The sequence below is a fragment of the Carassius gibelio genome, chromosome B14 (genome assembly GCF_023724105.1).
Source record: "Carassius gibelio isolate Cgi1373 ecotype wild population from Czech Republic chromosome B14, carGib1.2-hapl.c, whole genome shotgun sequence".
Lineage (NCBI taxonomy): Eukaryota > Metazoa > Chordata > Actinopteri > Cypriniformes > Cyprinidae > Carassius > Carassius gibelio.
In genome coordinates this window covers 28,808,950-28,830,082 of record NC_068409.1, presented here as the reverse complement: position 1 = coordinate 28,830,082, position 21,133 = coordinate 28,808,950, and the positions used below count along the sequence as shown (strand labels likewise).

Here is a 21,133-nt window from a genome sequence, read left to right as displayed (position 1 = left end):
TAGCCACATTAATTATCATGCTAGCAAACCGTCTGTGGTTTAAGGTGTAAATCACATGTTGGCTATTGCCCAGCAGTCATCTGTAATTAAGATGACACAAGATTTACCCAGATGATGCCAAGAACCTACAGAGAGCCCTGAGATGTGAAAAATCCATCTCTCTCCTCAGACTCCATGTGAGGTGATATCCTACCATAAATTTTTATCTCAGGTCAGCTCAAAGGTGCTTGTGTTAGCAGCTACTTTGGCTACAGGTAACATAATCAGACTTTAATAGAGAAACAGACTGTATTACTGCAGAAGGTCAAAGCTGAGCTGGCAATGTGATATAAAACAGGATCTTACTTTTCTACAACTGTTCAATCATGCTCTCTGTTTTTGTCTTCTTTGACTTTTAAATTAAAAATAAAACTGATCCCTTTTACTCTATTAAAGCATGTTTTTTGATATTATTGTGAGCGTTAATCTCTGCTTGTTATTTAAAATGTTCTTCATAATTTGAATCAAGTCTCTCTTCCTCTAAAACAACGTTAGGCCACTGTTGGATAATTGTCACTTGCCATGATTAATTTATTTGTAAACTTTACAGCAGCAGTGTTGGGTATAGTTACTTTGGAAAGTAGTTAGTTAGGTTACAACGTTACCATCACTTAAAAGTAATCAGTTATGATACAGCGTTACCTATTCATAAAAGTAACGCGTTAGAGTACTCATGCGTTACCAAAAATTAAAAGCAGTTCTCAGCGGCTCACACATGACAGACACAGCCCCCGGCCCCTTTAAATGCACCTAAAAGTTGTGACTCCTGACAATGAATAACGTCAGTCATCCGACTAAATTAACACTGCAGGATAACAATAACAGGAAAGACAGTCAGCAATCGGCTATTCCACATGGCGTTTTATTTATTTATTATCACAGAACATATTATTAATCAAAATTCGCACCTACCCAGCCCGGGTAGCCTAGGCTACTGTATATTATGAGCACCACAAGATAACTCCTGATTTTTCTTTAACTTTAAATAATGCAGTTATCAAAGTACAAGTATGCTTACTTGTAAACACAACCTTAAACAGGATTGCAGATTTAAATCCATTTAGGAATGATGAACAACCAGCCAGCCAACGATCTAACAGAAATTAACAGCTGCCTGTCAAACAAAAATCATAACAAACCGACCGAATTAAATCCTTCACTGCCACACAGGCAAATGACAAATAGCTTAATAGCGAACTAATTATTATTAAAGTGTCACTCACAGAGTGTGCATTTTACCGTTATGTTCTTTTCTTTTTCGAAAATAATGTGCGTACTTCCATAAACCAAACGCTGTCCTCTCTGCCATCTAGACGGGAGTTCGAAAAAAAAAAAAACCCACACACACACACACAAGGTCAGGCGCAGGGCACAGACGCATCACAGCCATTGACTTTACGATCACAGAGCTTCGGCTCCGCTGATACTGTACATCCGCAGGTGGCACAGTAGACCTAGGCCTACTGTCTGACAAAAAGCAGGCTGCAGTCGGGATTTTCCTTTCCTTAAAATAACGGATTACTTTTTTTAAAAAAATAACGAAGTTACTGATTTCTTCCGCACGAAACTAACGCGTTAAGTTACACATTTCAGGAAAAAAGTAATTAGAGTACTCTAACGCGTTACTTTGTAACCCACAACACTGTACAGCAGTTTCTGAATTTACTAGAATTTTTTGAGTATAATTGTAAATGCTGCACCAATTTATTTTCCAATGTACATACGCTTTGGACTCATTAAAAATCTTCATAATCCAAACAAAAAGGGATTCTCATAATCCTAACAAAATGCACCAAATAGTCTTTTCTTTTTCACATTACTCAATTAAGAAAAGCAGTGTGGAAATGCTTGGGTGCCTTGTTCCGCACTCTACTTAAGATTCTGTCTGGAAATTATTTTTTGAAGGGCTGTTTCAATTATTTATTAATCATTTTAATTATTCAGTCTAATTACTCCACGTTTAAGTGGATTAAATTCTGACTTAGGTATATTACCTTAATGGAGGTTTTGGAAGATTCCTCCTTCTACTGCCTGAAAGGCATTTGATGAAGCTGATTCATTTTTTTTCTGATGAAGCTCATCTATTTAATAATTGTTTCACCTTTTGAAGTATATTAAGCCTTTGTGGTGAATACATTCAGTACATTCAAGACAAACCGCTTTCAGCTTAATTTGTGACATGGCAAATGTTGCCTGCTTTGTAAATTCAAAGTGCAGACAGCACATGAAATATAGCTGGAAAGAATGCGAAGCCAACTGAAATTGGCTCTCAGAATTTGGAAAAGAGTAAAACTAAGACAGCATGTACAAGCGCATAGCAGAATGCCCTGTAATTGGAATCTTAAATGAAGTGGCTGGCATATCCACAGTTCCACTGTGTAGCTGAACACAAAATATCTTACTACTGAAGGTAAAATTACATCTTTTTTGGGTTGAAGAATAGCTTTTTGTGTAATAGTATGAAAATTGGAGGTAATGTGTTAGGACCACCAGCCACTCTACACTATTTCTCATGCCCAGCTCTCATAGCATGCAGGCAAGTTCTATACCTTATACACAAAAGCTTTCAAAGGCAAAAGCTTTCCAGATTTTTTTTAAATACGAACATGACAGGGTTTGCCCGTTGAGCTCTTAGCATGCACAAAAGCAGGCCGGTCCCCCGATTATAGCTTTCTTTATACTGTTTCAACTTTGTCATTACGATTCAATTTAATAATGTGCACACAGGGATGCCTCTTTGGCCTGCAGTTGATGAAACATTTTGAAATGCTAAAGGCTTTAACTCTAAATTGTATGTTAATCCTGAAATCTCTTTAGCGTCTTTGGGATTCCTTTTCACTTTTTGAAAGGGAACATTGCATTGTGTCTGGTGAGAATAGAGACTGGTGCTAGACTTACTGCCTGGCTGCAGTAATTTTTCTTAGACAGATTTACTTTTGGGCAACTGCCCACCATTCGACTAGCTACTGAACATCCCCTGTCTATTTATTCATGTGCGATCACTAAATATAATTGAATTCTATTTATTTTAAAATTTTTCTAAATGCTGTTTTGTTTAATATGCCTAAAGGAGAGAGAAAGAATGTATTATCTAATTGAATGCATGATGGAAGATTCAGGAAAATTCTAAGCTCAGTACAAGTTAAGCTCAGTCAATAACATTTCTGTCAGGACCACTATCGTCAAAAATGATTGACATTTAGCTTGCAGTTTGGATTGGCAGTATGGTTCTGTTTTGGGCAAAAACTCCCTTCCCGTCCATGCAGGCTGTCATGAATGAGCAGGAAGAGCAATAAGCCCTCTAGGCTGAAGAGAATTGAACCAAATGTCGCAGATATCATTAATTTGGGGAACTGGGGAAAAGCAGAAAGCCAAGTACTGACTGTCATGAAAGGAAGAGCTGGGGATGGAGGAGGGTAATTTGTTCCTGAGCAAGCGATAAAGCAGATGAATAATACTGAACAGACCTTACATAGGAATGCCATGATAGGCATTGTATTATTGATAGGCGTGGATCAGCTGAGAGTCAGCTGATGCAAGCTTGACTCACGTGACCAGCCTGAACTAATGCTACGCTTGATAGGGTCAGTATGTTAAAATACTTACTGTTAAATAACAGTACCTCTCATATAAAGAAGTTTTAATCAAAGAGTTACTAAGTACTTTTATAAATTAAGCTTTTTACCAGAATGTGATCTCATTCACTTCCATTGTAAGCTCCACACTGTAACCTCACATTTTGCTTCTTTTAAGAAAATAGAAATGAGTCAAAACTATATTTTGAGGCAAGTAATCTTCATTATGGCACAAATGCTGTTAAAAACTGCAGAGAGTGTGGTAAAAGTCTGAGCACTACTACTTCTCAAATTGGTCTTTGACCATTAAGACCTTTAATTTAATTACAGAATAGGCTCTCAACCCAGTAGGAAAAGTTAATATTGAATTTCATGAAAATTCATAAACAGAAAAGCCAATGAAGCGGGAGGGTGTCTAATATCAACAACAGGTTTTGCACATGGAAGGTAATAAATCTGAAAAGGCTCATAAGGAAGATGAACACTTCTGTTGTTGCTCTTAACAGATGCTGTCTCGGCAACACTGAGAGAACAACAACATGCTGAGAGAGTTTCTAAAAGCCCCACTTTAGCAGTTCTTATCTACAATCCATTTCCCTAATGCTAATAAGTTATTTAATGCTTATTTAGCATTCTCTAAAAACATGAATAATTCTCCTGAAAAGTTTAAATAAGACTATTTCAGACAAAGTGAAATTGTTTTGTTTGTTTATTAGTTTAATTTGTTTAATTTAATCTTATTATATTTGTTTTTAGATTTGTTTACACTGTTTTTCATTCATATACCCCCTAGAACTCCTTTGTGTCCCCTGCTCTTTTGAAATGCCCTAAAAGACAACTACAAGTTGATATGATGCGTATCGTGATAGCTGAATTGCTCAATGGCAAAGAAAGAACTTAATGCTATATAAATTAGCAGAGGGAGGTTTCTGTAGGGTGTACAATTACTGAAGCGTGGTGCTGCCTAATAAATAGTGTAACTCAGTGGGACTTAATGACAGCTGCATTTTAATGGGGTTTAACTCCCCTCACTGTACAGATCTTAAGGATTCCACCTCCTGAGCTTCAATTGATCTTGTAACCAATGACTTTGCCACTGTGCTGCTTCCTATTGAACACTGTAGCTATTGCTTTATGGGAACCAGTCTATAACTGCATCCGCATCTGGCCACTCATTAGCTGTAGGGTGCCTTTACGCTTATGCTCAGTGTGTAATTTCTTAAAGTTCAGGCAAAAGTCGATTGCACTTAATTTGCATTTAAACAGTCATTAGATCTTTTTAGTTCCTTAGTAGAACAGATTTTTTATTCATAGCAGATCTTCTGAGACTGATTGGAGATAAACAATGTTGCCATCTAATGGTCATTCGTTTGCTCACTGATGGATCTAGATATTAATATGGAAGGTGTGATATGAGGTCAAAAAATCTCATACTGTACTTTGGAATCTTGCTATAGTTTGCTATAATAGAAGACAAGTTACTGAAACTAAGCTATTTATTTATATGACATATTTGGTAATATAATATAATTTTGCATAATAATTATTTTCATTTATTCATAAATTATGTATGTAAATATATTTATTTAAGATTTGTGTATATGTATGTAAAATGTACAAAATATAAGGGTGAGTATAATATAACATCTCTTATAGGATATAATTCCTGCGCTGTCCATACTTTCACATACACATTGAAACCTTCACTATGTTGACTTTGAGTTTAACTCAATCTCAAAATTAAAAAGATAAAAAAGAATTCAGCATTTGTTGCTTTGAAAAGCATATTCTTTTTGAGGCACAGAATGTTGCTTGCATTGGGTAAATGTGATTAAAGGCCTCTGCAAGGAAACTTTATTAAATGCTTCATTTCTACATGAAAAAGCTTCCTGTTGAATCACTAGAATATACCAGCATTATGATGTAAGCATTACAACACCATTTTTATATTGAAAATATTTTATTGTCTAAAGTAAATCACTTAAAAGCTCCTGAGTGCTTGCAAACAAATTGTGAATTGTGAATTTGAAATGCTTTACTTGGAGTATTTTTAGCAGTTTATTGACGGGCTAAAAGCAATTACCCCCGATTGATTTTTGAGTGTAGAACTGTGAATATTTCCTAGTAAATTCAGTATTGTACCATATATTTGTCCGGCCTGTGTTCCTGTCTTGTATTGTGTTTTCCTCCCTAACATGCTCCATGTTCATTGCATGCCGATGTTTGATGTCATTCCTGTTCCTGTCCTGATTAATTGTTAATTTGATCCCAGGTTTGTTTCCTTAACTACAGTGTGTATTATAGTTTGAGTCTGTGCAGTCTGTCTTTGTCCGGAACTGTGCGTCTACCCCTCATCCTACATGTTAGTGCCTGTTCCATGTAGTTCCTTAATTGGTGAAATAAAGACTACTGAATGTTAATCCTCTTCGTCTTCGCACTCCATCGTCTCCTTGTCTCCACCAGAGTAGGCAAAGGGTGACAGAATTCCAGACCTGAACAGAAAGTAAGCAGCGCCCCTTCTCCCCATTTTGTTTTCATTTTTTGAAAAGTCTTTTGTTTTCCCATTCCCAAACCCGCCGGATGCCGCAACTCAACCCCGCTGGCCACCCTATTCAACCATGACCAAAATGGAGGATGAGGCAAAAAGGATTGCTTTCAGCCCTCATCCCCTCATCCTCGCTCCAGTGTCAGCTCCAGCCCCAGAGCTTGCTCCAGTGTCAGCTCTTTCCCCTAAACAGATTTAAGAGATGGCTCTAGTCATCAGGCTACTGTTCCTGAGTTTATCCCAAGAAGGGCACCCCTTGCTGAATTATGGCCGGAGAGTTTTGCAGTCTAGCCCACAGGGGTGTTATAGGGTTCGGGGTTGGGGCTGGGGCCATGACCTCAGAGGCTGCCCCGCCATGGCCTCCTGAACTGTCTGCTCCATCATGGCTGCCCAAGCTGCGTGCTCTACCATGGCTCGCTGAACTGCCAGATTCGACAGGGGTCCCAGAACCCTTGGATGTTGTGAGGCACGAAAACGCCTTCCAGGAGGAGGGAGGAATGTCAGGCCAGTGTTCCAGCCTGTGTTGTGTTTTCCACTCCCGTGTGCTCCATGTTCATTTAATGCCCATATTCGGTTTCCTTCCTGTTCCTGTCCTAATTGATTGTTCATTTGATCCCAGGTGTTTTTCCCTAATTTCCCTATGTATTTAAGTTCTAGTTTCTACAGTCTGTCTTTGTCCTGAAATGTGCTTACGCTCCACAATAAGCAAAGCGTGACAATATTATTTGTCATAAATATTCAGAGATTAACATTTCCTTGAATATAGCTTTCAAGCTTTTCAGTTAAAATGACTATAAATAGTATTTGTGAACTTTAATTTAAAGGGATAGTTTCCCCCAAAATGTTTATTCTGTCAGTGTAAATTATTTCAAACCTGAATGAATGAGTTTCTTCTGCAGAACAAAAAAGAAGATATTTTGAACAATGTGTGTAACAACAGTTTATGGTCCCTACTAACTTATTCTTATTATGTTTCCACCCTGACTCTAGAAGTCAACAGAGGCCATAAACCGTTCAGTTAGAAAGAAACTCAGGTTTAGAACTACATGAAGGTGAGTAAATGGTGACAGAATTTAAATTTTTTGGGTTAAGAAATCCCCTTTATGGGTCAGATTATTAGGGTCAAACTTTGAAGCGCTTCATAATACAGTGATATTTGCATTTATTAATAACTGAAATAAGTATTCATGAAGTAACACTCTTCCTGTGTTTATTGTCCAACTAAGGCTTCCCGTCGCAGTCTGTTGATGGTGTTCTGTAGCTGCTCTCGTTCCATTCGACAGATTTGTTAGAGCTGATCTGTGTCAGGTAATAAAGGAAAATAAAATAATAAATGAGAAATAATGCCACAACTGATTCAAACTGACGCATCTCGGGAGAAGCAGATCGCAGATCATTACGCCTGAGATGCTGCAGTGTCTCGCTTTAATTTAGCCAGTGCTGAGATGTGAATTGTTGTGCTTAGTGATTGTACAGCAGCATGTTTAATGAATGAAAACCTGGGAGCACATCAAACTTTCTGTTTTCCACCTCTCCCATAGCAAAGCTTTCTATAAATACGGCTCCCCTCAGCCAGGTGCTTGTTAATACAACCCCCAGAGTGATGAGAAGCCGTCGTCGTTTTGTGATATCTTCTTCTGCATTCCAACGACTCCGGGAGAGATTTGCTTTGTTTAAAGGAATGGCAGAGTAGTTGGTAAAGAGATGGCAGATGGATGAGTTATGCCAGACAGGTGAGATCAGCATGTCTCTATGTCATCTTTCATGAGGAGTTTGAAGCATTGTTTGAAGGCTGTTTATCCGGATGTGTTTCCTCTGTTTTGGAGCAGCAGGGTCCACAGAGGCTTCTTAAAGGGCTGCAGCGAGCCGAGCTGAAAGCAGCCGAGTGTTGTTTACTGCATTACCCAGAGTCCCTAAGGACTGGCTTCTATGCTGGAAAACATCAGATGGCATGGGACTCGCACCTTTGGTGGTGACAAGAGAATGAAACGATGACACAGTGTTAAGAGGAAAAAGACAAAACCCATGTGTTTAAACAAAGGCTATGAAAGTTTGGCGTGTCACCACTCATGCAAGCGCTGCGGTGTCAGTGCTTAGTTGAAAGACTTTACACAAAACACTTTACTAAAAACACTTCAATGCCAAATTCACTGAGAGAAACTTAAGTGAGTTTTTTGTTTGTTTGTTTTTTGACCAACATGATTAATCTTAATGTTTGGGCTGTATTCAGGCTATATATAGTATTTAAAAAAGGTAAAAGTAATAAAAAAAATAGGTGCCCAGTGGCTATATCCATTTTCTTTATTGTTTGAGCCTGTGAATGAAACAAATAAATTGCATTATTATTTTTGGTCCCTAAGGCACAAAACTAAAACACATCCCTGACAACAGTATACTGTATGTTGTCAGTGATATCTTGTGTACTTGTTACTTTGTACATTATTTTGAAGATTGAATGTGAAATTACTGCAAAATAGAAGTATATTTAAAAACTTTAAGTTTAGGTGGGATAAATCGCGACTAATTTCAGAAAAATTTGTGAATATTATTTTCTAGATTGATAGCACTAATATATGTATATACATTTTATGCATAATAAGCAAAGATCATTTTCATTGAAGAATTGTTGTGAATAACTTACTATAAATATATAAAAACTTTTGAATTAGTAAGTAGAAAAATGTTTGATTAGTAATATGCATTGCTAAGAATTTCATTTGGAATACTTTAAAGGCTATTTTTTAAGTATTTAGATTGTTTTGCACTTGCAGATTACAGATTTTCAAATAGTTGTATCTCAGTCAAATACTGTCCTATCCTAACAAACATACATCAATGAAAAGCTTTTTTCCGTTGTCGTGTTTCTGTATGCACCAGTCATGGTGAAGGCGACCCCCAAAGTGACATCTAGGGAACGCGGTGTCTCATTCCCCTTCCCAGGGAACGATGGTTTCATGAGTAACCTGAGACATTTAGATAAAAAGAATGGGACTTTCTACTTCTGAAACCAGACAGCACTCTAATTATCATTACAAATGGCTTTGAGCAGACGGATATAAATTACAATAGCTCAGATATGACAAGCATTCATGATTCTTTTCCAATGCGTTGCTTTTTCTCACAGCTAATATAAAATCTTCACAAATACAGAGTAACTGATTTGCTCATCATTTTATTTTGTCTGAAAAATCTTTGAGTGAACGTCTGTATGAAGAGATATGACTGTATCTGACCCTGAAGCCCTGTGCTGAGCTCTTATTAGTTATCATGCATGTCATATGGATCTGCTATAATCAGCACCTAAGGGATGATGACACTCAGTTTGGAGACCAACTGGGTGAGCGGAGCTCAGTTATCACTCAGTCATGGCTTTTCTGTCTGTGTCAGTTATAGGAATCGTTCCCCGGTGCAGGCCGCTGCATTTCTTTTTCAGGTCATGAAGTTTTTTTTTTTTTTTTTTTTTTTTTTTTTTGCTGTCAACTTTTTGTTGGCTCACATTTTTAAATATTACTTCTTTGTACTGTTACTTTAGTGCAGACTTTGATAATCTTGTATATACTACTCTGTTAAGGGTTTCATCTTTGCTTTTACTGGGATGAAAAGTCCATGTTTGATGGTGGGCAGATGAAAGCCGGACACTACACCACACCTTCACCCAAACCCTTCATCAGAATCAAGCGTTCCTTCTCTCCCTCTCAGCCTATCTCTTCTCTCTTTGAAAAGCTGACTCATCAATAACAAATCGTTAGGACTGAATTAGTCATTTGTCTTTGATGTCACCATGGTCACTGTGAGGTACTGTGTGCATACCAATCAGACGCTATCTTGGCTTCTCTCCACCCTGCTGGCAAAAGCCAATTTTCTCATTTTACTACAACAACCTTCAGTGAGAAGGTCTTCATTATGTGCTACTTGATGAAGGGGTCATCATTTAAGTACACATATCTAAAAAGTCTCTAACACCCTGTAAAGGCCACTGTTCGTAACACACGACTGCATGTTTTTATGCTTCACAATCTTTGATTTTCTGTGATGAATTGAACATGATTGTTGTGAATTTGGCTAATTTTAGTGTCATCAATATTATCTTGCTGGCTTATAAAGCATAACGTTTTGAAATAACCGGAGTGACTTTTCAGTTAAAGTGGGTTGAAAAGACCTACTAATAATTCTCTGCTACGTTTTCCAGCAAAAGTGTGTGTACAGTATATGAATGCAAAACTGGATGAAATAATTTCATTTTAATTCTTTTTGTTTTCTTTTTTTTTTTTTTTTTAAATCATTTTTTTATTGATCTCAGGGAATATTCTAATATTTTGAGATATTCTGAATATTTTACTTTCATAAGCTTTCATTAGCTCTAATCATCAAAATTAATACAAAATAACTGAAATGGTTTACTTTAGAAATGGTTGACTTTGAATGTAATGAATCTAAAATATGTTTCTAAAAGTCTAGAGTCTGTCATTTTTTTTATACAATTAAGAATAGAGTTTATGTACAGCTTATACAAACTTTACTTATTAAGTTCCCTTTCTCAAACTTAATTGCCATTGTTTAACAGGGGGACTGAGAGTTGAAACGTGACCGTGCATATTCAATTCTTAATCTCTATGAAATGATCATCTGAAGGAGGTGTGGAGCACACATCTTTGTAATTGATAATAAGGGAAATCGTGCTAGAGCTCAGGCTTTGTTTTATTACAGTCATACATATTTCATCTGAAGCCCATACGGCCCACATATCATCAGTGCAGTGGGATTGTTTCCTCCACAGGGTTTCTCAACTCCTGCCAACATTGTCAAAATACCACAAATACAAAACAACAGTCGTGAGACTGTTCATGACCTCTCGAGTTCTACTTTTTTTTATCATTGTTATTATTTATTTATTTATTTTTTACTGTGCTTTGTATTGAACAATAAGTGTAATGTTCAGTTGAGTGTGGGATGAAAAACAGTTATACCTTAAACCCTGTATAAAAGAACTCATTGACTTCTAATGATGAGTGTTTATGTAGTTGTTTAAGTGAATTAGCACAGCATGTGCATATGTCCATAATGTTACACATTAATATGATTTCCCCTTTCTTTGATGTGTCTTTGCAGGGTTCTTGGGTCAGAATGGTTTTCCTGGGCCCTGTGAACATAAGTACTGTGGTTTGGGGAAGCACTGTGTGGTTGATCGAGAAACAGGTGAAGGAGAATGTCAGTGTCTGGAGCACTGCAAACCACATTACAAACCTGTGTGTGGATCTGACGGCAAACTCTACCAGAACCACTGTGAGCTTCACAGAGCCTCCTGCATGGCCCATCAGAGAATAACCATCATGCACAGCGAGGAATGCTTCTACAAAGGTATAGAACCAACAATATGTGTTATAGTATATTGTCCGTTGTTGTCTATGCCGCAAACTTTCACTGCAACTGATGCCTTTTTTTATTCAAGTGAGTTGTTGAAGCTGTTTTTGTGAACTACATACTTTTGAAAGTTTTTTTTTTTTCTGCAATGACACATTATATCGATTAAGTTAACAAAATAATAAAAATAAATCTTAAATTAATGCTGTTTATCTTTATTTGTTTAAAGATGTGTTTTTGTAAGCTCTGAATGGATGAGTATTCTGAATCATAATAACAGCACATCCTAATGTGTGTGCTGAGGCAATGGAAATGTTTTTGACCAATAAATTTTCCAAGAAAGAGAGAAGCTGTTTTGTTCATCATATTAAGCAAGATATGATTCTCGGAAATGATGTCCAGCACTAATGGACTAATGGCCACTAATGAATGAAATGTCCACATTATGTTGTCCACGTAAAATCTGATTTAGAACTGCATTTCTTAAATCATGATTCATTTTGAAACAGAAACAGTACAACGTGAATTGTTGCTCATTTGGATGATCATTACTGTTCTGCTGGCTGAAACATTAGGTTCAATTCCTGGATAAGGTAAAAAAAAATATGGATGCACTGGTGGACTGGCCATAAATCGGAACCGGACGGTTTTTGCTTAAAATACGCGATCGGCAATCGAACGGTTTTTGGTCTTTTTTTGGCCGATTTTTCAAGAAGTGTGCCCGTGTGCACAGACTACATTCTAATCTTTCGCTATTTCATTTGTGTGGAAGTATTTCGAAATCTGTGCGCAGGACACGGGTAGCCGTTCAGCGCTGGAAGTGCAGAGCTAAATGTCTGAGGCACAAATAGCAGGAAACTTTCAGCCGTTGGTGTACTGGCGCACAAATAAAAGCCCCTTTTCTGCTCGCACTGTACCGGTCCACGCCCTGAACATGAGTAGACGGCGTGAAGAGATGTTCAGATCAACTTCTCACGTGTTGGATGAGAAACGAAATGGACAACTGTGACAAAACTTGATATTGTTTTTTTTTTTTTTTAATTAGAACTTGCATACACATCTGAAAAGCCAGAAGTAAACATCAGTTCTGCATAGGATGATTATTTTTATTTGACCTTGAAATTACATCGACTTAATTTGATTTAAAAACCAACTGATGTAGCACACTGAAAAAAAAAGTGTTTCATTCATCCAATTAAAAAAAATTAGGATAATGATTCACATCTATATTTTTTTACTTGAGACAATAAGTTATTTATTTTTCATTGGTTCAAGTAAAAAAAATATAGATGTGAATCATTATCCTATTTTTTTTTTTTTTTTATTGGATGAATGTACGGAAGTTCTAAGCGGCCATGCATTATAATATTTTTTCTTCTTGTTTTCTCGTTATAACGACTTAATTTTCTCGTTATCTCGACATAACGAAGTTCAGTTTCTCGTTATAACGACTTCATTTTCTCGTTTTCTCGACATAATGAAGTTCGTTTTCTCGACATAACGAAGTTCGTTTTCTCATTATAACGAATTAATTTTCTCTAAGAAGTTACAAAACTGCGCCAGCAGGTGGCACTATAGACCTGAATATAACTGATGGGGAGTTGTACACTATCCACTTTACTGTACGCGGACCTTCCTCGTGATCGCTATAATTTGTGAAGTCTTCATTACTGACATTTAATTAATTCATAAATGTTAAATGCTTGAATCAATATGAATATTTTGTGTATTAAGTTCCTGCCAGATGCATGAGTTTCACCAACGCGTTCTGTGTCATAAAATAACTGCTTATCAAAACCAAGGTTGACATCACTGTATTCTGTTTATCTACAGTAGGACGGGATTTAACGATGTAGGCTGATGTGCTTCTTTTCCTTATTACTAATCTTTATTGTTAACCATATTAATGAGAAATGTGATGTGCATGCAAAATCCATAGGCTAATTTAATTCAGTTTTGTTCTATAATGTTGTAATCGTTTTTTTCTACACACACACTACACGTAGTCCTACACATGGACGCTCTTTTCAAACAGAAGCTTGTAACACACATGATATCTGCCACATCATATAATGATTACTACAAATTACGAATTATATATAATTTTATTTCAAATAAAGGGAAAATGAAAAGTGAGTTTAATCCAAGCAGCTCTAATTTCGCGGTGTTGCCATTTAAACATGTTAATTACAAAAACAAAACGTTCCTTGTACTGTCTCTGGAAAAATCAACAGTGATTGATCAGCCTTTATTTATATACAGTATTGTAGACCTTATTACCTAGGCGAAGCTAAATTTGCTGAAATATAGGCTACAGTAAGATAGCCTGCATGGTTGTCCATCAAATGTCTGTCAAAGTTGAGTTCGTTACTATAGCAACAGTAAAACTGTCATGTCGTTATAACGAGAAAACAAACTTCGTTATGTCGAGATAACGAGAAAAATAAGTCGTTATAACGAGAAAACGAACTTCGTTATGTCGAGATAACGAGAAAAATAAATCGTTATAACGAGAAAACGAACTTCGTTATGTCGAGATAACTAGAAAAATAAGTTGTTATAACGAGAAAACAAAAAGGAAAAAAAAGTATAATGCATGGCCGCTTAGAACTTCCGTATGAATGAAACCCTTTGCATCTTTATTTTATTCAGCATTATTTGATTTTAACATTTTGGAAAAATCTATTTATATAGCATACTTTTATTTAGTCTCACTGGTAAAGACCTTTTTTTTATTTAAAACCAAATTTAAAAACTAAAACAAATACTGAATGCGGATTAAGAAACATCTTATTGAATGTGTGTTGATTGTGTTGTTTGGACTGTAGAACTATGCAGTTATTGCCTTTCATTTCACATGTTTACTGTTAATCTTTTCATTTAAGGCCAGTTTTCTGTAGTTTCAACCCAATTCAAAAACAAAAGCTAAATGCTGATGTCTGTACCATTTATGTTTGTATTGAATGTAGGCTACTTACTGTGCAGTTACTGACGTAAATTTCAGATGGTTACAGTGATTGTTTTCAATAGCCAAAAGCCAGTTTGGCCTATTAAATACCAAATAAACATCTTGTTTATGCACAATTTCCTTCTTTCTTGTTTGTTGCTTAAAGATTAAAGAAAATCGGAAATCAGTACCAGAATTGGCCAGTTTGTTTGTAAAAAATTTGTATCGGAATCGGCCATGAAAAATCATGATCGTGCATCCCTAAAAAAAAACAAAAAAAACACCAATCAACAGAGGGAGCTTTAGATTTCTAAAGATGACTTCAGATGAAACATGATAACAGTTTGAATGTGTTAGTTGAACTAATGGACTATCATATCACATTGTTTAAAACTAGTTGATATCATAGGAAAGATTTTAAAACTTTGTTCACTTAAGTTGTATATCATCAAAGAGACTCTGTGTTGAATTTTGTCAAATTTACAAAGGTCTGGCAACCTTATGAATGCAGTACATCACCCTGACCACAGCATTCATGTGCAGAAAATCTCTTCAGGCTCTTCCTCTGTCATTTAGAAAGCATATAGGCAATCCTGACTGAGAAATCAAACCTCTAAATGCCCTCTCAAATCAAATCTCAGTCATCAGATGATGATATTGACCTGCTTGGGTCAATCAGTGTACAGTACAAAAGGCAGAGAGGTGTGTGGTTAGGATAGATGATTGTTCCACAAATCAACGTTTCACAGAAGACACCACAATGCTTGATTGCAAAATTATCCTCTGAATATTCATTAATCTTTGTTGTTTAAATAGTTTTAATGACATTAATGTGCATTTGTGTAACACACCCTGCAGGGTATTTGTATTGTTTTTTTTTTTTTTTACCATCAATCTTGTATGTACGTAGCTTTAGACAATGATTGGTTTGTTCGCCTCAATTGAAACTTTGAAGATTAAACTGTAGAAAGTTGGTAATTGGTGAGATGATTGGATTGGGTTATTATGTGTTCTAATTATCAGCAGTGTATTAAATAGGCTCTAATGGTTTTCACAATGGCAGGTGCACTTACAACGTAATGTTTGTGCTTATTTTCAGGAGCTTTGAGAAAAATGAGCTTTGTGAATATGTTTACATTCGTTTCATACTGGGAGCCAAATAACAGTCTGACTACTGTTATCTGAGCTTTAGGCATTGTTTTTTAACACGTCAGAAAAAAAGGTAGAGAGAAAAAAGGTAAATGAGGAGACAAAAAAAATTGATGAACTTTGAGAGATCTTTGACTGCCCTATCCTCTTATGCTTTCTCCAGTCTTTATTTCTTTTTACTCTCAAAACAAGAGTAGATCTACTCAAGCGAGAATGTAAATAAATAAATAATATTCAAATGAGATCCTACAAATATAAACGTATAGCTTTCCACTGATGTATGGTTTGTTAGGATAGGACCGTATATGGCTGAAAATCTGGAATCTGAGAGTGCAAAAAAAAAAATCTAAATACTGAGAAAATCGTCTTTAAATTCCAAATGAAGTTCTTAGCTATGTATATAACTAATAAAAATGTATGTTTTGATATATTTACAGTAGTAAATTTACAAAATATCTTCATTAAACATCTTTACCTAATATCCTAATGATTTTTGGGATAAAGGAAAATCAATAATTCTGACCCATACAATGTATTTTTGGCTACTCCTAGAAATATACCTCTGCTACTTAAGACTTTAGATGTTTTTCGACTACCAAACGGTAAATGCATGGATTGGACCACAGACCAATCTAATGTAAACAGTGTATAGATCAGTGCATGCAGTCATGCCCATTCAAAGATTTGATGTGCTTTAAAATATTTGTACCTTTTCATAATTGAGTTGTGTGATTGTTGTAGGTACAAAACAGTTTTTGGATTGTTTTTTGTGTGTAGAAAACAGCCATGTCTGCACTCGGGACATGCAGCAGTGGCCAATTAAATGTCAAAGCCCTGCATACTACTCTTCTCTAATGCATCATTTATACTCCACCTTACCACTCCAATATTATTCCTGTCTCTCAGTGCATTTGATTGTGTGGCCAGGCAGTGTTTACAAATACTGATATTGTCAGAGTCTAGTGATTTGGGGCCTGTACATACGCCAGAGCAAATTATCCAAAAAACAGCAGGATGAAAGCTTACTGGAACATCAAGAGACTGCTGATTCTTCCCAAACTATGTGCTGACCAGGGCAAAGAAGAGACGTAGCAGGGTAGATGCCATAATACTAAGTAATAAAACATCACAGAGCATATGCTGTAGGCTACAGAACTTCCATGTCCCAATGGGAAAGCTGTGAAGGAGTTCTCTCTAGCCAAAGATGAGGTTTCGGATTTTGCGTGCCTGTAGGGCTGTGTGGTTTGGCACGATGCAGTGGGTTTGGGTAACGATGGGATGCAAGCTGTTGAGTTGGCAAAGCAAACTGGAAATGCTTTTCTAATTGCTCACATACATTCAAGCCCAACAGAACATCTTGTGCAATTACAGGGCATTATATTCAGAGGAATCTCTTTTGTTCCGTATCATTCGGGACACCCGTTAGTGGCAAGGGCCTGACCCATCACAGCATCTATCTGTCTGTCCAGTCAGTTTTTTCCCAGCAGATGACAATTTCTAAAGGACAGACATCTACAAAGTTGAATGGAAAATCAACACAGAAAAAGATAAAAGGTTATCTTGTCATATAGTTTTAAGTTAGACCCCCAAGATTTGTGGTACCCTGCTGCTCTTGTTTAATACATCAAACAAAAGGAAGAATATTACGCGTCAAAGTTTTAAACTTTCAAAGTACTTATGGTGAATAATCAGACGTCTCAAAAGACAGCTTTACTGTCAGCCAGAGCGAGAAAAAAGTTTCATTTCTTGCCGCGTTGACTGTTATGGGAAAATATCCTGCCATTAAGCTTTTCTCTGTCTGTTAAGCTTCAATTATGTCCCCTATTCCAGTGACTCACTCAACGTATGACTATTTGCACTGGGGAAATTAAATGGCTCTTTCAGAATTCTGCACTTTGCTCCACACACTGTGTAAGTTTGGGTTGTTTGAGTTGTTTTGAAGATGATATATTCATCGCATTCTTTTCTCCCCATTACTTCAATTTCTTTCATGAGAATGAAGAGTTAATGAAGCTTGTTGTCTGTCTGATGTAACTCCAGTCAGCCTTTCACATTTCTTTAGTTTTTTGTCTGTTGTTTTGGATGTTGCTGACAATTGAAAGGACTGACTTCAAATGTGGGTTACCTCCAATGTTATGGTTAAGTTATGAAAGAAGTGGAAAAGAAGCTCACGATCAATGTGTTGATGTCTTCAGATACAGTATACACTGCTGGTCAAATGTTTAATAGTAAGCATCAAATCAGCTTATTAGAATGAATTCTGAAGAATCATGTGACACTGAAGACTGGAATAATGATGCTGAAAATTCAACCTTGCATCATAGGATTAAATTACATTAAAAAAATATTAAAATATAATATGTCAATGCAGCCTTGGTGAACCTTGTATATTGTTTTATTGCTAAATAAAAGCCAGTTCACAGAATTAAAATATTTGAATTCACACATGCAGCATCCCACATGGCTTGGTGCCCATGACCAGACATGTCTTTTTTTTTTTTTTTTTTTTGCATGTCAGCCAAGTCCTGTATCTCAGAGTACTGAAAGCGTCTTCATCTCCTCTGCCGTGAGACATCTAATTAAAGCGCTTTCCCTGTGGAGACAGCTGTGGTGTCCTCTGAGAGAGACCCACCCGGGCCATCCCTCCTACTGCAGTCCGGACTGCTAATGAGCCTATTAGGAACTGCACTACCTGTTGGAAGTTGAGACATGGCTTAAAGGGATCAAAAAAAGCATTAAGGCCATGAGAAACAGAGAGGGAAACTTGATTTACTCTAATGAGTATGCACTGATTATACATGTTCCAGAGTCAAAAAAAAAAAAAACTCCCTGTCCCCTTATATGTTCCTAGCAACTTCAGAAACAGACACCTTCATTCATTACCCCAACAGCGGATTTTCACAGACATGTAAGGTTTTTTTTTTTTTCTTTGAGGACACTCAGAAGTTGTGTGTGGCACTGTTGGCTCTCTCTCTCTTTGGATAAATAGGTCATCCAAGACAATTAACTTAACACTTTACAGCTGTAACTGTGTAATAAAAACAATACATATTATTTATCAAATATAAATATACAATTTTAAATGTGATGTGTAGATAATATTTGTTATTTATTTTTGCAAATAATAATATGAATAATGTTTATATTAATTTATGAATAATCTAAAATATATTAGATCAACAATTATTCTTCATGTGACGCTATTTTATGACTTCAGAAGACAAAATATTGTTCACAGGTTATGCAGGGTTATGTATATATATATGTGTGTGTGTGTGTGTGTGTGTGTGTGTGTGTGTGTATGTGTGTGTGAATAACTCAGTTTTGACAAAAATGTCAGATAGAAGCTTATAATTTCTAGGTAAAGAATTGTGTATTGTTTGAACCTTGATAGTCACAGTTACAACTGTGTGAACATTCTTCACCATTATTATCCTTTACTTGGAAATAACAATGGTAAATAATATGGTGAAAACGTACTACACTCTTAAAATTAAGGATTCCAAAAGGGGGATTTCACAGCGATGCCATAGAAGAACCAGTGTGGTTCCCTAAAGAACCTTTTTAGGAGCCGTTCACATATCGCGCCTAAAAACGCATGGAAAACGCTAGGCGCGCCGCTTTCTCATTCTTTTCAAAGCGCTTGGGCAGTTGCGCCCCTGAGGCATCTGCCTTTGCTAAGTAACCATGACGTGCTCTTTCCATGAAGACACAGGAATTTCAGCGAAGGATAAATGGATTTGCAACTCTAAAAATCGCTTATATGGATTTGCAGCTCTAAAAATCGCTTGCAGTAGCTCTGCTACTAAATTTATTTCAAAATGGCAATCCATATACAACTATGATCAGCTGAGCTTTCAATGTTGTTACGGGAAGGATTAAGCTGATTGGTTAGTTCTTGTCACATGACCCGTGGTGCGCTTGCGGCATCCTGAAAAGTTTAAATGTTTCTAAGTCGACGGGGCACATACCGCGCGCCTACATTGGAAATAATGAACTTGAGCGCGCAAAAGACGTGATATGTGAACTTCTTAGTGTGAAGAAATTTTTAGAATCGTTTTCCATTTATCCAAATATTCTTATTTTGCAGATTCAAAAATAAATATGATTTAAAAAATTATCCACGTTCTGTCACAGTCCACACACTGTACATGTAACAATTTTTGTCATGGGGCCAGTCCGTAGACGTTGGTGCACATATAGTTCAGTTTGTGTATCCGCAAAGAGTGTGCATTCAACAGTGTACATGCAAAGTCAAATGTTTACTGAAGTGTCAATTAGGTGTTAATGTGTCAAACAAATCCATCTGTACTAATCCCCACTTGAGTATACTTTGAAAGCTGTGTGCAAAATGGTGTGGAACATGGGAAATGGAGTATGCTTGGGCTTTTATGCTAATATTGATTTGTCCTTAAGGAAATGTTGGGTTCATATGTAGTTTATGTTGTACCAGCCAACATCTCAAACCTTCCAACTTCCAACTTTAACAAAAAACAGAACTTCTGTCAGTCCAGATATCCAAGTTCTGAACTGATGTCTACTGTCAAAAGAACTGACATCCTCCAGAAAACAATGACTGTTGCAAGATTCCATCCTTTTTTATGATGTAACCACATCCAGGTCTTACACCACTTTGATACAACTGTTTTCTGGTTTATAGAAAACTGTTTTCAATAAATAAGATTTAAAAATGAAAATATATCTGAAATACACAAAGCTTTGCTCAGATTTTAATTGCTTTGTAATTTGAGTGAATTTGTAGAGGTAAGGATGAGGTCATGCATGGCGAAGCTCCAGGAGGCGTGATTAAATGTTTCAACCCACCCCCACGGGAGTATGTGATCATCCGCATGCAGCGTGAGCAGGATTAGAGCAGCATCACCACAATCACATCTGCACCAAAAATGAGACACGGGAACCTTATTACGTCCCTAAAATCATCAACGCAGACACAAATGCACAAGTTTGATGGACTATTTGGTGCAGCTTGATGAGGATGGAAGTTTTTTACACTGTTAGCTATTTAGTGAGGCTATAATAACAAATTAATTCAGATTGTGTGAGAGGAAATCAAGTTTTTTGGCACTGCAGTGTTGTTTGTGCAATTAACCATAAAAAAAAAAAACATCTTAACAACACCAAGTTTGGGAACATTTATTTAAAAATATAACATTTATGTAATGTTTTTGGGTCATGGAAAAAAACCCACATTTTATTTCATTTTATTACATTACAAATTAATTGAAGCGTACAGTGACTAGGATACATTCTTTTTATGAAGAGTATATTTCTAGTACTCTAATAATATATGTTTTATTAGCAGTATTTTCTATAGTGTAGTGTGACTTCCTAATAACATGATGATAATTATTAATCAATAATTCATGATATTTGTTATAATATTTTTTAAAACATTTTTGGAAATATAATTAAAAGGATGCTTAATTAAATGTACCAAAATATTTTTACATTTCTTTATCTATGACATCCTTTGCCATAGACCATTTTATTATATTA

General features: G+C 36.3%; 1 protein-coding gene across 2 annotated transcripts in view; it reads left to right on the top strand.

The window, feature by feature from the left end:
* The window catches only part of LOC127971150 (follistatin-related protein 5-like), a 111,818-nt gene that overhangs the window by 24,978 nt on the left and 65,707 nt on the right, over positions 1-21,133 (top strand). For both annotated transcript variants that reach the window (XM_052573979.1, XM_052573978.1), the window contains exon 4: positions 11,269-11,517. In XM_052573979.1, the coding sequence (XP_052429939.1) occupies positions 11,269-11,517 (249 nt within the window). The remainder of the gene's footprint in view (positions 1-11,268; positions 11,518-21,133) is intronic.